Here is an 18,056-nt window from a genome sequence, read left to right as displayed (position 1 = left end):
AAAATAACAAAAATATCATGTTCTGTGCTATGTAATCACCATCATCATTTATATTGATTGATGAATACTTAAAAGAGAATATAACCATAATGAACTAGAACTTTAACTTGATTAGCTACGTGGGTCGAGTTATTCATGGATGGGAAGAAAAACTTTCTATAATTTGAAAACAATCAGCGTGAATTGTAGAACTGTACTTTTTCTTAAAAGGTAAACCTGTTTCTTTAAAGAATGCAATCTAGAAGTAATATTTTAGTCAATATAGGTGTAAGTTTACTACTTTATGCTATTTGTTTTTCCATTGAAAATATTTTCATAATTTTTTGTCAATTTTTTTATTATTTGTGAAATACTGTAGATACAATGTCAGATAATTTATACTGTTTTATAGTAATACTGATTGTTAATCATCGAGATTTCTCATTAAGGTACATCTCTAAATGCCTATGAATTGCGAGTTTAATATCTCCCTGACGTAATCTAACACAAAAGAAAAATACCAATGTGTTTCTTTTCTTCTTGATTACACAGTTGCCTAATCAGATCACTATAAATATACAGTGAGTCTGTGAAAATATATGAACAGACATTTTATATTTTATACATTATTAAAATATAAATATAAAATATTTCATACATTATTAATTGATTCTGATAATGACAATGTTATACAACTCCCAAAATTTATTTATATATGTTGCTAGTCATCAAAATAAAATCATTCCTTATTTTTAGATTTTATAATTGGTACCCCTCTTTTTCCCTTCACCTCTGTCACCTTATCTAACTCATCTTTGCTCGAGGACAACTTAATTTTTAAAATGAATGTTTAAAAATTTTATAATGCATTTAGAAGCTATATAATAAGTTTTAGCATATGAATCTAAGTGGTTGATAGAACAAAATTTGGATATTTTAATGAGATACATAATCTGTGTTTTCAAAAATATCACAGAATTACTCCCAAATTCCTTGCTACAATGCTGACACTTTATATAGCCAAACAGCCCAGCATTTCAGTCTTTCTAAATGTCACTGGAAAATAATTTTATATAAAACCAGTAATTTATCAGTTGCAGTATACTGGATAGAAGGTCACCCTCTCTTTGCCTTCCCTTTGATGTCAGAAAGCTTGTTATTTTGTAAGAGAATATCTGACAACCAGTAGCCATTATGTTGCCAAGTAGTCACATCCTGGAAGGACTGATTCCAGGGATGTTTCAGGAATACTACCAGGAGAATAAAACATGCCACACCATATTGTCCTCCAAAAGGTTAAATTAGCACATATGCCTCTTCTAATGATATTTATTTTTTTAACACCAGGATATTTCAACAGCTGTGTCTAATCATTTTTAATGTAATTACAGCTGTTACCTGCCCAACTCCTCCCCAGATTTCTAATGGAAGGTTGGAAGGAACAAATTTCGACTGGGGCTTTAGTATTAGCTACATCTGTTCTCCAGGCTATGAACTATCCTTTCCTGCTGTTTTGACCTGTGTAGGGAATGGTACCTGGAGTGGGGAAGTACCACAGTGCTTACGTAAGTATACTTTCCATACTTAAAATTATGTTTTCACTCTCCTAGAGCTACTTACTGTGATTACAGCTGTTACATAATTTTTTTCAGATTTTGCCAGGACAAATATGAGATTGTTAAGCTCTTTCCCATGCATAATTAAAATTCAATTAAAATCAGCATTTACCAGTGTAGCTATTTTTTATGCAATCCAACCATTATGTTCCTTCTGCTCTAACTTTTAGACTAAACTGCTTTGTTTGCAAAACACACTATACATTTTACACATCTTGTTTTTTTGGGTGATGTCCTCTACTCAGGTTTATGTTCCTTAAAGGCAGAGATTTTTGTTTTTGTTCACTGTTGTACCTCTGGTATATAGTGCAATCCTTGGCAGGTATCAAACTTAGAACGCTATAGTAATTAAGACATTACAGCATTGGTACAGGGATAGAAAGTAAACCAGTGTTAGAGAATAGAGAGCACAGAACCATTTTATTGATACTTGATGTGTTATAGAACAAATCAGTGGGGAAAGAATGGACATTTCAATTAACGCAATAAGGCAATTCGTTTACACACACACACACACACACACACACACAATCTTTGTCTCACACCAAATAGCAAATCAATGTCAAATCATTAGGGAATTAAATATAAAAGTTTTAAATATTACAACACTACCTAAATGACCTTGAAGTAAGAAAGGATCTCTTAAAATGTGATGCAAAAGCTCCACCCATAACTGAAAAAGTGGAAAAAATAAGCTACATTATTAATTTTAAATTTCTCATTTCAAAAGGCCAATCATAAACCTGATAGTTTATTTGAAGAGCTTCCTATTAAGTGATTGCAAATACTAGGCATGCATGCCACCATTTTGCTGGCCCATCAGATCATTCATATCACATTTGCTACAGAGAGTATTACTAACCAGTTTTATTGAGCATGAGACATAAAACTAATTTACTTCTGCAATTGTGGTCTGTTAGACTTCAATTTATGCAACATCTAAAGAAGCTCCTTCTAGGTAATATGATTTATTAGAGTGTGTTCCAAGCCTCAAGGTTGATGTCACACAAATTGACCCTTAAAATTCTGATGCTAAGGATCATCTTAAAACAGACCAATGTGTTCTGAATGAGACTAGATATTCTACAGCTACTTCAGAATAAATAGCAACAAGGGGATTTTACAGAGATGAGTTTATGGTAAAGTTTGTTTGATATGAATGAAAAAATCTCAATCAAAAAGTTTCTTGATATAATGTTTTATTTTTTGATCTATTAAAATGCAAATAATAATAAAATACATACTATAGACATTTAAATTGTAATAAATATCCAAATATAATAAGGCTCACTTTGTCCCAGTTGCTTTATATATATTATTTTTAGTACATAGAACTCCTGGCTAAGTATGTTTAGTCATGACATTTTAATAGATAATGACATAGGCTCAGAGAGGTCAAATTGTAAGGGCACTGGGTAATTCTGCAGTCATTTAGGGGACCAGCTACATTATTGTGTGGCCTAAAGTCATATTACTAGTAAATGGCAGAGTATGAATTCCAGTTCAGAGAGGTAGACCTAAGAGACAATTCTCTTATCCATTGAATAGCCAAATTCAATAATTTTAGGTATTTAACAAAGAAGAAAATCTTTTCTCATTAAATCTGTTCAAACTATGCCTTTTTATCTTAAAGTTTATATCACTGTGAACTGAAGCCTTTTGAAAATAAACCCTGTGTCTTAAGCCTCTAAACTTGACACCAATAGGTTGTTTGGTTTAGTACATGAAAATCTAAAGATAGAAAACAGATTGAATGATGGGGGGGCTGGGAAGGGGGATTGAAGAGTTTATGTGGTTGCATCTCTCCTCCTTTCTTTTTTTCATTGAATAAAGATAAGATTCTGAGTTGAATGACTCAGCAGAAATATGCTAGAGAAACATTTCAGAAGTAAATTATAAAATAACTGTGAGATAACTTAGTAATAGAAATGATTGCTAAAGCTGAAGTACCCATTGATAATGTTCACTGAGGAAATATCCATTGAATTTAAAATGTGCTAGAGATACAAAGACTAATAACACAAGGAGCCTGGCCTTTGGGGTTTGATATTATGTTGCTAGAAGTGCTTGGATGCCAAGTACCACTAAGGCTTACAATATCTAAGAAATGGTGAAAATTAAAACAGAACACAATAAATAAATATTTATTTTACATGTGTTACTATACTTGGAACATTTCCCCAGTTTATTTTATTTTAATATTTACTTTATGATTACTTTTCCTCTTAACTGTTTTAAAAGAAAAAAATGTTTCTAAAAAGAGGTTTAAAAGTCCAAGTTTCTCTTAGAGTCTTGAATTTCAGGGAAGGTCTTTGAACACTGCGTTTGAGACTAAGGTATTCTATAAATAAGGTATTCATTTATTCCAGGTTTCCTGGAGCAATTCTTGTTTATTCTGTTATCCTGGTAGGTGTCCTATCCAGTTAGAATCCTCCTTTTACTCTCAAAAGTGTCTTGGTTTGGATGATGCATTTTATAGTCACTCAACCTATAACTATCTTAAGGCTACATTTATACTTAAAAACATTTGGTTATTTCTGTTTGCTTTATAGGGGAATAAGCTTTCAGGTGCTGAATCTGCAAATTTAAAAATTAAGTATACTTTTAAAACATAGTTAAAATAGTAAATTTTATGTTATGTATTTTTGACTACAGTAAAAAAGAAATTGAAAACATGCTATATGTACTTCGCCTCAGTTATCTACTAGATTTGAAGCCATCTGATCTCATCCTCTCCTACAGTTCTGCGTGCTTACTCTGCTCCAGTCTCACTGGCCTTACTCTCCCTCCAGCATGCTACATTTGACCCAGCACAGGGCTTTGGCAATGCTGTTTCCTCTATCTGCAATGTTCTCCCTTGCCAGAGAATGGATGGCTAAATGGTTTTTTTCCTCCAAATCTTTTCTCAGTGAGAGACACCCATGCTAACTTATTAAAATCCACTACTGCTACTCACCCTCTAGCACATCCACATGTACAGTCCTGATCTCCTTCGCCCACAGTATTTTTCCCCATGGGACTTATTATCTTCCCATATACTACCATTTTTACTTATTAATTATGTTTATTCGTTTGCTTTCCTCACAAAAGCATAAACTCCACAAGTGCAGGAACCTTAGTTTGTTTACTAATAAGTGCAAGCACCTAATATTACCTAGAATAGTGTTTGTTTTTTAGTACTTTAAAAATATATGTTGAATGGAATCATCTAATCAATTTGTTTAGAACTATTGTCAAGTTGATTTCTTCAGTGATTGTAGAACATTGAGATTCCTTGGTTTTTTATGAATCTGGATTCTGATGGCCTTCTTTTCTCTTTAAAAAACTACCACCACCCCCCGCCAATATTTTGAAGAGGAAGACAACCAAATACTCGGATACTAGGTTACGTGATCCGAGTGTTCAACAGAGCACGTATCATTGAAACAAATAACTATATCTTTTATATACATTAAAAAATACATAGCAATCTGGAGAGTATATCCTAGACCATTATGTTTTTTTGTTTCTGATAGAGCTATCTGTGAATCACATGTCTTTTCAAGAATACACTCCAACTTTGTAGCATATATGTACAAATATGTGGTTTGATTCTGGTCAGTATAGAACAAAAAAATACCAAAAAATCTACAATTGTTAAGGTGGTCTACTAGGTGGAAAAATATTTGAATCAGACTAATTTTTAAAAAATACTATGCTGAATTGAATATTCAGCATTTATTCATGTAGACAAAAGATAAATTTTCATTGGGATAGATTAACATGGGTAGCATGTCACTTTAGTGCAGTATTTCAGTTATTTTTGTCATTTCTCTGATGACATTTACTCTGATGAATCTAAATCACTGTATAATTCTCTTTCTTTTCACTTCCAGCAAAGTTTTGTGGTGACCCTGGTATACCTGCCCAAGGGAAAAGAGAAGGCAAAAGCTTTATATACCAGTCAGAGGTTTCATTCAGCTGCAGTTCTCCTTTCATATTAGTGGGATCTAGCACCAGAATATGTCAAGCAGATGGCACTTGGAGTGGTTCATCACCTCACTGCATAGGTAATATTAATTAAAGATCAATAATGCTCAGTAATTTGGGAATTAATAGATAGTAGGGAGGTTTAATGGTTTTCTTTATCCTATAAACTATAGTTGGCTAAATGTGAAAAACAATTGTAAAATATAGAAGCCATTGGAAGGCACTGAAAATTAATATTGTTAAACATATATTATTTTGAGTACGTAAAACTTCTAGAATAAATGCTTAAAATAGTTTCCCTGTTTATCAGTAAAATGAAAAAGAAAAAAGCTTCCAGATTAATATCATGAAATATCAGTACTAATATTTGTATAGAGCTTTATAGTTAATAAAGCATATTCAAGTGAAATTAGACTTGCTTCAAAAATATTAAAAAGGTACTTTGATTTCAAAATGGCTCTAAGTACATTTCTGTAATCCTAAATTTTTTTGTGTTTTGTTGTCATATATTTTATTGAAGTATAGTTGATGTACAAAATTGTGTAAGTTACAGGTGTTCAGTTTAGTGATTCATAATTTTTAAAGGTTATACTCCATTTATAGTTATTATAAAATATTGGCTGTGTGTCCTGTGTTGTACAGTATATCCTTATAGCTTATTGTATATATAGTAGTTTGGACTTCTTAATCCCCTACCCCTATTTTGCCCCTCCCTCCTTCCCTCTCTCCACTGGTAACTACTAGATTGTCCTCTATATCTGTGAGTCTGCTTTTTTTTTGTTATATTCACTAGTTGTTGTATTTTTTAGATTTCACATATAAGTGATATCATACAGTATTTGTCTTTCTCTGACTTATTTTGCTTAGCATAATACCCTCCAGATCCATCCATGTTGCTGCAAATGGCAAAATTTCATTCTTTGCTATAGCTGAGTAGTATTTTATATATATATATATATATATATATACCATATCTTCTTTATCCATTTATCTGTTAATGGACACTTAAGTTGCTTCCATATCTTGGAAATTGTAAATAACACTGCTATGAACATTGGGGTATATGTATCTTTTTGATTTAGTGTTTTAGTTTTCTGGGGGGTATATACCCAGGAGTGGAATTGCTGGGTCATAGGGCAGTTCTGTTTCTAGCTTTTGAGAAACCTTCATACTGTTTTTCACAGCAGCTGCACCAATTTACATTCCCACCAACAGCATATGAGTGTTCCCTTTTCTCCTAAAATTAAATTCCACATTGAATAAACCAACCAAATAACCTGTCATACAAGCTAGCCAAACCAGAGACTACCAGCCCTACCATTTTTATGCCTGAATCTCCTACAGGTATCAGTGAAAAATGCAAATAACTAAGTCCTGTTTCTGGAAAAATAATTTATTTCTTGAAGGGAATATTACCCTACTTGATATTATAACTTAGTAAAGTCGTTGAGCAAATGTTTTATGTATGCGTTCCTCTTTCATATCCTTCATTTTCCCTTAACTTTTTATTCACAGAGTTAGTTAGATGTCAAGTGCTTTTATATTAGAAGGGTTCAAAGTTCAAGAATTGCATAATTCATATAAACTGCAGTCTACCTGAATTTCCTGCTTTAAGATTAGCAGGCTTCTGTTCATGGAGATTAGATTTTACTCTTTATTATTACCCAGGGCCCTTTCATTAAACCCTAGATCTCTTAAAATTATTTTATGTGAGAGAAATATACATTTAAATAAAACTGTAAATTTTAAAGGAATATCACGTTTTTAATCTTTATTTCAGAACCCACACGTACCTCATGTGAAAACCCAGGAGTGCCACGTCATGGATCTCAAAACAGTACATTTGGATTTCAAGTGGGTACTTTTTTATCATTTTTTTTCCAGTTTTATTGAGATATAATTGACATACATCACTGTATAAGTTTAAAGTGTACAGCACAATGGTTTGACATATATATTGTGAATGATTACTGCAGTAATTTTAGTTAGCAATCCAGAGAGTCTGTCCTCCATTATCTCATATACATACAATAAAAAAAAGCAAAAAAGAAAAAAAATTCCTTGTGATAAGAATTATTAGGACCTACTCTCTTAACAACTTTCCTATATACAATACAGCAGTGTTAACTATACTCATCACTGTTGTATATTACATATCTAGTACTTACATATCTTATAACTAGAAGTTTACACCTTTTCACTACCTTCCTTCAGTCCTGCCCCCTCCCCCCGCCACTGCTCTGGTAACCACATATCTGATCTCTTTTTATGTGAGTTCAGGTTTTCGTTGTTGTTTTAGATTCCACATATAAGTGAGATCATATTGTATTTGTTTTTCTGTTGTCTGAGTTATTTCATCAAATGGATACTTTAAATATTTCCATTTAATATAAGCTAGATCAAAAGGCTTTGGTTCATGTGCACAAATCCTGTTAATGTAAACAGAAAAAAAGTCATGCTTATATCTGCATTCAAAAACACCTTTTAAAAAAGGCAACAGGAAACGAAAGAGTGGAAATAAAAAGAAATTAGAAGGAATATATGCTTCAAGATATAGCCTAACTGACCATGAGGATAAAATTAAAATTGAAGAGAGCTGTGAGCATAGGAAAATCTGTAAGCAGTAGCTAGTATGTAAGAGAAATATTAAGTGAGGGAGTAAATGGGTAACCTCTACAGGAAGATATGGGGACAATGAGGAAAAGTGTAGTTGAAAGTGATCCGGGTGACCTCGGCCTGCAGCAGCTTAAAGCAGGATTTCGGCTCCCCACCAGAGATTGAGGTCAGGCAGCGGCAGTGAGAGCGCAGAATCCTAGCCACCAGACCACCAGGGATCAGCCATGAAGAAATGAATTTCTACATAAGACAGAAAGTAGTGAAGCAACTGAAGTGTTTATTAGGAGGAAAATGAGTACAGTATGTGTGGATAGACACACGAGCGGGCTCAGAGAGAGAGATCCGCACCCTCGTGGCAGTTTGAATCAATTTTATGGGGCATTTCTTCCGGGTTTCTTTGACCAATCATCTTGTTTTGCCTGGTTCTGAGTCCGTATTTGGTTTATCTCAGGATCCTTCCCTGTGTGCGTGCACATCTCTTAGCCAAGATGGATTCTAGTGAAGAGGGCTATGGGTAGTTGGCATCACTTACTATGGGGTGGCGCCCCCTCCCTTTTTGACCTCCAAGGAGCCTTTCTGCGCATGTGTAGTTGGAAAGGTCTCCTTGACTTCGAGAATGAGGAATATGTGGTCTCTTATCTTCTGTCTGGGAAGGGCCCAGCCCCCTCCATCATCCTGCTTTTATGGAGTTTCTGCTATTATGGAGTTTCTGTCCATAGGGGAGAACCTGTTCAGCCTGAGGCCCATCTATCTCCTGCCTCAAAAGAGGTTGAGAGAAACTTCTGAGACAAAGAGTTACCAAATATATAAAAATGTGGTTATTCAAGAAGGCAATAAGACTAAAAGACTTTTTTCTTATAATATGTATATAATATTAAAATAATTTTTAAACATTTTCATTGATGTGGGAAATTTCTATAAAAATAATTTAACTGTAACCTATTATTATACAACACAGAGTTGGATTGTAATATTAGAATTCTTTAACATGCCCAGTCACGTGTGGCTGACTTTCTTTTCTTTCTTATTCCAGTTTAGATTTTATGTAGAGATTCAGCAAGATTTTCATTACAGGGGCCTAAGGGGAGCCAAAGTGCATACCAATTCCAAAAGGAAATAGCCAGTTTACACGCTAACCGATTGCCTTGTGTCACAGGGTTTTCTAAATTGTGCTATTTTGTGTGGAATTCAGTGTGAACCCGAAGAACATTCATTTCTAAAGGAAGTACTCATAACAGGTGCCATATTTTTGTTGCTAAAAATAGTTTCCATTTATCTACAGTTCAGGCACAGTATGAACATTGATTTGATAGCTTTTCCAATTCTTCCTGTTTGCCTCAGGCCTGTCTAGGTAATACAAAAGTGTGAAAAAGCATCTCAGTCTCTATTATGTTGGTGTTTTCAGAAAACTTTAGATTCGTATCTCCATAAAATGTTTTATCAGTTGATCGAGATCTTGAAAAATGAACTAGCTAAACAGTATTAGACCTCATCATATAGACCAAGAAACTGAAACAGAACATGACTTAACTTTGATCACAGAGCAAGTCAATGGCAGTATTTTTAAAGAATACAGAATTTTGATGTCAGTGTCTGTACACTAAATCAGATGATTTTCTGAAGAATCTGAGTCCTTTTTAGGAAATACCCTTTGAGATAATGGAAATTGAAATAAATAAGATTGAGTTTAGAATAGTCATTCAATGAAATGAATAGAGTCATTCACTCTAAATTTTAAGAATTCTATTATAATCATTGAAAAATGTTATCACAAAGTTAAACTAACCCTGAATTCATACTATTCAGCTAATAAACATATATTAGATCATTATAGTCTATCTAGATAAATATGAATAGACTAGATTTCAGATATGGTAAAATCTAATAAAATTGTATAATCTCTATTAATCTCTATTAAAACTACAAATGATATACTGAGTATGTTAAATTAAGGGTGTCAACTTTCATACATGGTTATGGCAGATATGTGCGTATGTCTGTATACATACTTATTTTATATATTTATATATAAATTATGTTTACTAAACCTGTATAGAGTCAACAGAATTTAAGAAGTTATGTAATTCTAACTAATATCAATTTATAGATGGATTCCAAATAAATATGGCCTTATATAACTAGAAAAGACTTCTCTACTGGTTGACCAAAAACTCTTGCTTACAAGTAAGAAAAATTATTTTGAGCTAGCTTAAACCTAAAGGCATTAAAAGCCATGTGTATGTGTGTCCCAGGCCACAAGAGAAAGGATCTAGGTGAGACTCATCAAGCCTAGAATCTAGGAACTGGACAACAGTACTCAGTCTCTTACACTACTCTGTATTTATCTACTTTGTTTTCTTTCTCTGTAGATTGGCCATATGGCAAAGGGTGCATCATTTCTATTTACATCTCAGCCACATACAGCAAGTGATTAATTGTCTCAATCTCAGTTTCAAATATCCAGAGAGAGAATCAAAATGTTTCAACTTTTGTATCTACCTCTGGTTTGATCTAGTGACCAGTAGCGAGTTAAATAAAATCATAGCTATAGCTAGCCCACTTCTGGGAGGGACAAGAGAAAGGGGAAAGTTATAAATTGCAGAGGCACTCTGCACTTCTTAATTTTCTCTTTAATGTGTTTATTTTGTTCACTCTCCTTTTCTATAAAGATTTATATAGTAGATTTTTGGACATTGATATAATTACTAAAATATAAGAATATATCACCTGTTGCTAGAGAATGCAAAAACTCTAGTTTTAGAAAAAAGTACTCAAAGTAATTTCTCTTTTTATTTAAAATATTATAAACTGGAACAATTTTAGCTAAAAATATATTAGTAGTAAGGAGAATAAGTATCAAAATGATTGATGCAACATCAGATTAATTATGGAGGAAATGCCAAACACAAATATTTCACTAACTGCTGTATTACTCTAAATTGAGCTCTGGGGTTTGGAAGGCACATTACACTGATTTAGGACTTGTTACGTAAAATTATTATAAATATAAAATATTTTTAATCTGATTTTAGATATTTAATTCCAAGGTATTAAACATAAGATATTTAACCCTACCAAAATAACCATTATGAAAAAGCTCTGTCTTGACTACAGAGACTACAAAAGCATCTTTGATTGAGGGGGTAGGGAGACAGAAATAATCAACTAAAGACAACATGATCAACTATTTGTGACTGTTGACACCTTTCATTCTCTGGCTTCTGTTTCCAAAAGCAAGTCTGGACCACCCAGTTTTATAGATACAGGACTCCTGGGTACAACAGTAGCCATCTTGGCAACCACAGTTCACCCTACTATTGAATGTTTCATGAGCAACCATATTACCCGAGTAGGTGGAGAACACTGAAGAAACCAAACATCTTCTAAGCTACCTGACTTTAAAAGGAATGTCCTAGGTATTCTATCTAGGCAGTTATCTATTGTATCTGGCAAACTTGACAGTAATCAGTTACCTAGACAACCGTGCCCCGCATCTCTTTTACGTAAACTCGGTGTTCTGTCACACATTCTGCTAATGTTTAAAAAATTCATCATGACATGCTCAGATGTGTTTGGCAATCACTAGTGTGCTGGGTGCTGAACCACTTCTCTGTAAATATAGCATCCAAGTGACAACAGCAGCAGCGTAATGGACCTTGCACAAAGCTACAGCATGCCTGAAACAAGACTCCAACAAGTAATAATTAGCCATTTTCCTTTCACCACTGACAGTGCTTGTCTAACTAAAAAGCTTCCCAAAGCAGAGAGAGAAGCCATGTGGAGAATCCAGACATAATTCAGAGTCAGCCCTGGCTGAAATGTGGTCTTATAATGGAAACCCTTCTATTCTTAGAAGAAAAAACGATTGGTTATAAAGTAATGCTAGAAGCAGTTAAAAAGATAAGGCCGAACCATACTGAATAACTTTGGGTTATTTTTAAAAGGGGTAAATATAGTTCTTAATAGGAGAAAACAATCTATCACAGAAAAAGTTTACAACTAATATTTTTACAAAAATTTTACAGTATACTACAAGATGAAAACATCTTTCAAGGTGGAATGCTTTAGAGAGCAAAGGCTTGGCACAGTCCTAGACCCATGTAAGAGCAGCAATTACTCTTATGCCAAAATTATCTTTAGTGTAGTCAGTGAGAACCAGAATATTGATATTGTAATAAAATGTCAGGATTAGCTGGAGCAGTCTGGGAGAGCCTAAGATATTCAACACCATTCTACATTGACCATTTCTGCAAAATAATCTAAACGGGCACCTAGAAGCAGCTTCCTTGGGTATCCAGATACCAGGGTCAACCTTGTACCTCTGAAAAGAGGTTCATCTGATGACTCTTAAGTACACGTGTGTTAGAATTTGTGTATGTATATGTACAGCTCATATTTACATATGTAACGACATCGACTCTCTTCTAGAAACCCACATAAGCTGACAGTTGCTGAAATTTTACAGCTTTTAAAATTTGAAGGTTGGGGATTAGAGAAACAAGAGAGGCTGTTCATTGACTATTGAAGTGATCAAAGATATAAATTAAGTACCATTTTAAAACTTTGTTCCTATTTATCAAATGGTTACTATCTACAGCTGTAGTACTTATTAACTTATTAAAAATCATGTTAAAAAAATCTAACTCATAAACGGTTAGCTAATACTAGACTAATAATACTAATACTAGACTAAGACTAATACTAGAGTGTTCAAAAGCACTGTAAAAGACATTTTATTCATATTTTGGAGAATAAAATATTTACATGTTTAATTAAGTTAGGCTACCTGTAAAGTACTGTGTGATATAATGTCAATAAAGAACTTAAAATGGCACTTTAATGTTTTATTTAAAACCATATATCATGGGGCATCCCTGGTGGCGCAGTGGTTGAGAGTCCGCCTGCCGATGCAGGGGACACGCGTTCGTTCCCTGGTCTGGGAAGATCCCACATACTGCGGAGCGGCTGGGCCCGTGAGCCATGGCCGCTGATCTGGAGCCTGTGCTCCGCAGCGGGAGAGGCCACAACAGTGAGAGGCCTGCGTACCGCAAAAAAACAACCACCATATATCATGCACTTTTAAACTTCGGTATTGAATATTGACTGGTGTGTAGAATCCAATTTCATAGTTAAAAAGTAATTTGTGACTAGAATAGAACTTTTTCCCTGGTAGTCACAAAACCGTTTTGCCATTTCAGGCTTCAAAAGAAAAAACAATGTGCCTTTGCATCTCTAAGCATATCTGTAAAGAAATACAGATTCTGTTGAGTAGCCTCTGAAATTTGGCTTTCTTACATTTGGTTGGTTCATGTGACAATCCCTGTGAAATGAATGGAAATATGATTTTTAGATTAAATGACTTTTCCAAAATAAAAAAACAAAACAACCATGGTGATTATGTATGGCTTCCAGTTTATAATTGAAATAAGTACATAAGTACATTGAATGAGGCAGGTGTGTTACATAGTGTTTTATTACCTTAAATGGTGAATATCATAACATGAATTTTAAAACAAAAAAGTAAAATTAAACATTTAAAATTGAAGTCTTCTGATTATTTTTTAATAAAAACTGATAAAACATCTTAATTCTGTTTTTCTCATTCAGGAAGCTCAGGGCCCAAAATTGATGCTCAGTCAGCGAAAATCCCTTGCACCTCATCTTAAGTACATGTGTTATCCTTTCATTTTTATGATCCTGCCTTTCTACTTAAATTTTATGAATTTTAATATATTAAAATTATATTAGAAGCTACCTCAACTTTTCTTGGGTAAAGTATTTAATATAAACATAATAAAAATACCAATATAAAATAGTTGTTTAAAATATATTACAGAGAGAACATATGAATTTTTGATGCCTTTATTATATATATATTTTGATAAGTTGCTAGGAGCCATACTGCGTACTCCAGTTAAGCAAATATTTGATATTGAAAATCAGACACAAAAAAATACAGTGATGAAAATTCTAGCAAAGTAAGAGTAATTTGCTATAAAACATAATGAAAGGGAAGATAGATCTTATTCAGAATGTTTTAAATTTCTAAAATTTTGATTAATCATATGATTAGATCTCTAACTTCATGACTAAGGAACTGAACTGTAACATTTTAAAGAGGGAATAAAGAGTTAAAGAAGGTAAGTCATATTTACTAATTAGACATGTCTTATAATTTTATAGTGCATTTGTAAACCACATGCTAATTTGGGTCAATTTAAATAAAATTTTATTTAAACATTAACTGCAATTAAAACGATATGGATTTTTTTTAAATCTCGATATAAAAATAATTTTTAAAATTAATTTTTACATTTTATATAATTGCTTATACAAATAACACTTTTGTTAGTAAATATTGGCAGGAAAATTGTACATAAATTATTTTACAAGAATTTTTTAAATTATATAATGGAAAATTTTATAATGTTACTTATTTTTCTACAAATATTCAAATTATATTATTTATGTTAGAAATTATTTATAGTCAGAGGAATTTACATGACAAGTTGGAAAAGGATGGAGAGATATGTAAAATATACTATTAAGTAGATTTATCACTGGCAAAATTATTAATTCACTAATATTTAGAGAAAATTTTGATGATTGATTTGAATACAACAAATGCTGAATAAAAATCAGTTACTAAATTTGTATAACTCTAGGTATCTTAAATATTAGGTATAAGTATTTGTGAATCTGACAAAAATTTTGTTATTAAATGTGTTGATGATATATAGAAAAACTTTAAATAGATTTTAGTTCTATGGTATCTGGTTAATATGTAAAGCAGTATTTATTGTGATTTCAGAAAAGATTACAGACATGAGGAAAAAGTCTTAGAAGTAAAAAAAAAAAAGTGTATGTAATCAATCATGTCTCTCATTCCTTACTAATATAAAGGTTGATGAAATAACCCAAATGTACTCTTCAAAGAACAAATAATGATTTAACTTTATGTTAATTAAAGTATGGAAGGGATATCACTATATTTTAAGAAACTGATAGACATGTTAAATCTTTTTAAGTAATCAAATAATTTTATACTAAGTTCTTAGTCCCCATTCCTTCAGTTGCTCCAACATTTTCAGGACACTTTTCTAAGCTCTTGGTGTATAATGGTGAATAACATATGGTCCTTGGCTGAGCGGAGCTAACATTTTGGTGTGTGGGTCAGATGGAATAGATGATTTTATAGGACAGGTTGATAATATTGATAACATTGAAAGGAAGTAATAAAGCACATAAGAGACAGCTTTCCTAGTCTGCTTGCTGCAGGGAAAGCTTTCTAGAAATTTTGTCTGAGCTAAATCTTTTAGGGTAAGATCTAGGGAAAAATAGTTGGGAAATGCATTCCATGTGGGAGGGACAGTGTAAAAATATGCATGCATTATGGGAACTACAGAAATTCAATATTATATGAGCACAATTTGAGTAAAAGTAAGTGGTCAGTGATGATGCTAGAGACAGCTAGTGATCAGTTTATGGAGGCTTTTATCCACCAAGTTAACATAATGTAACTTTATCCTATGCGGGATAAGCCAGTAATGATTTTAAGAAGGATAATGATAAAGTAAAACTTTCATGTTGAATAAATCACTCTGACTTTAGAGTGAAAAATAAATTAAATGGGGTCAAGACTGGAGAAGTGGAAACAAGTTAGATGATTATTATAATTGGTTATAACAGTAATTCTCAAAGTGTGGTCCCTGAGCAGCAGCAGTATTACCTGGGAACTTGTTGGAAACGTGGATTTTAGGGTCTCCCTCAGATTTAACCCAGTCAGAAATTCCTGAGGGGAGCTCAGCTCTCTGTGTTTGGATAAGTCCTTCTGGTGATTATGTTATCTACTAAAGTTTGAGAACCATTGAGAAACCATGTTGAGGACTAAAACAAGATGTATACGTGGGAAAAGAGGGAAGGGGACAGTTTGAGAAAGATTTAGGAGGTAAAATTGTCAGTCTTTGGTGGTAGATTAAATGAGGGGAGATTTATGGGAGAAGGCTGGCCATTAACTGAGATCTAGCCTAAAGTAAGATTGCTGGATTGATAGAGGTGATGGGTTTTGTGGAGCCAGTTTGACTAAAGGATGGAATTGCAAAGTCCACATGATCAGTTGTATAAACTATATGAGGAAGTAAAAATCTGTAGCACCATATTGCACAGCTTCAGGGAGTATGTGAATGGCATGCTCTGGAGCACAATTTGAAGGATTATATTGAGTACAGCATGAAAAGTGCTCCCTGGAGTGGAGCAATGTAGTAGCCCTGGACAAAATTGGGCATTAAGAAGATAAGAGATCTCCTGGATGCAGAGATGATGCTGTCATGGAAGGCATAATATGAGATAACTGGAAGGATAAAGGTTGTTATAAGAGAATGACTATTAGAACTGAGCATTTCAAGTGTAGCATAGTTCTGGGTGATAACGAGAATAAGAAAGATGGTGGAATATAGCTAGTCTCAAGGTCCAAGTGGAATCTTGTATCGAATTATGTCACATTAAGCTTAGCCTCATGTTGCTTTAGCAGGTGGGAGTAGGAACTAATGGGAAAAAAAGGAAACACAGTCTATGTGAAAAGCCCTAAGACAGCAGTTGAACATTGTCAGACTCCATATGCTGGGGAAGCCTGAAGTGGCAGACTTTAAATACCCCTTATCTTCTCCTCCACCTCTAATCATTTAATAAATCCTGATGATTTTTCCTTTTAATATATTTTGAGTAAACAACTTCCTTCCCATGTCTATTGCCACAAGTTGGTCAAGCTTTATCCACTCAAATCTAAAATGGCAATTCAAGCCTCATAATTAGAATTACTGTTCATCATTCTTTTTTTTTCATAGTTTCCCCATACAGTGGTTAGTTTAATTTTTCAAAGATTTTATTTTCTACATAAATTTTAGTTGCTCTGAAAGCTTTAGCAACTTTATGTTTTTATTTTAAAAATTCAATTGCTATAGCCTGCTATTTGAGAGTCTTCAGAAACTGATTATTATGTCTCTGACTTAATAATTATAGCTGGAATTTATTTAAAGCTTATGTTCCATGCCCATGTGGAGCGAATTATATATCCTATTTTTATTTAATCCTTAAGTCGCAAGGGAAGTAATATCATATTTATATAGAGAGAGTTAAGTCTCAAAGAGGAGATATACCTTATTCAAGATCAGAGTCAAAGTTAAAGCCGAGTATACACACCTCTGGGGTCTGTTTTCTTTTTTACCTATATCTTACAGCTTTCTACTTTACTCCCAAATTCCCACCTCACTGTGTAAATTATCTATGATAACCAATCAAAAGTGCTCTCTTTTTTTCCTAAACTATATGATGTATGTTTTAACCACCATACATTTTCTCATAATATTCTTATCTTTTCTACTTATATCAGTTGTTTTCAAACGTTAGTTTGCATTAAAATCACTTGGAGGGCTTTTTAAAACACAAATTGCTGGTTGCTACCCTAAGAGTTTCTGATGCAGTGGGTCTCAGCTAAGTTTCCAGAATTGGCATTTCTAACAAATTCCTAGGTTATGCTGAGGTTACTGGTCTGGGGACCACACTTTAAGAACCATTGTTCTATATATTTATCTAAATTACACATCCTTTAAAAGCTTAATGCAGGGCTTCCCTGGTGGCGCAGTGGTTGAGGGTCCGCCTGCCGATGCAGGGGACGCGGGTTCGTGCCCCGGTCCGGGAGGATCCCACATGCCGCAGAGCGGCTGGGCCCGTGGGCCATGGCCGCTGAGCCTGCGCTCCGGAGCCTGTGCTCCGCAACGCGGGAGAGGCCACAGCAGTGAGAGGCCCGCGTACAGCAAAAAAAAAAAAAAAAAAAAAAAAAAAAGCTTTGAAATGCAAATAGCATGTCTTCCATTGTAT

At 33.6% G+C, this 18,056-nt stretch overlaps 1 protein-coding gene across 3 annotated transcripts in view; it reads left to right on the top strand.

Annotated features, from left to right (window-relative positions):
• CSMD3 (CUB and Sushi multiple domains 3) overlaps positions 1-18,056 on the top strand; it is a 1,084,122-nt gene that overhangs the window by 1,038,213 nt on the left and 27,853 nt on the right. For all 3 annotated transcript variants that reach the window (XM_027092553.1, XM_027092552.1, XM_027092550.1), the window contains 3 exons: positions 1,371-1,544; positions 5,471-5,644; positions 7,345-7,418. In XM_027092553.1, coding sequence (XP_026948354.1) covers positions 1,371-1,544; positions 5,471-5,644; positions 7,345-7,418 — 422 coding nt within the window. The remainder of the gene's footprint in view (positions 1-1,370; positions 1,545-5,470; positions 5,645-7,344; positions 7,419-18,056) is intronic.

This window comes from Aethalodelphis obliquidens, unplaced genomic scaffold, assembly GCF_003676395.1.
Source record: "Aethalodelphis obliquidens isolate GAN/ISIS:26980383/991018 unplaced genomic scaffold, ASM367639v1 scaffold79, whole genome shotgun sequence".
In the NCBI taxonomy this organism is placed as follows: domain Eukaryota; kingdom Metazoa; phylum Chordata; class Mammalia; order Artiodactyla; family Delphinidae; genus Aethalodelphis; species Aethalodelphis obliquidens.
This window is presented reverse-complemented; position numbering and strand designations above follow the sequence as displayed.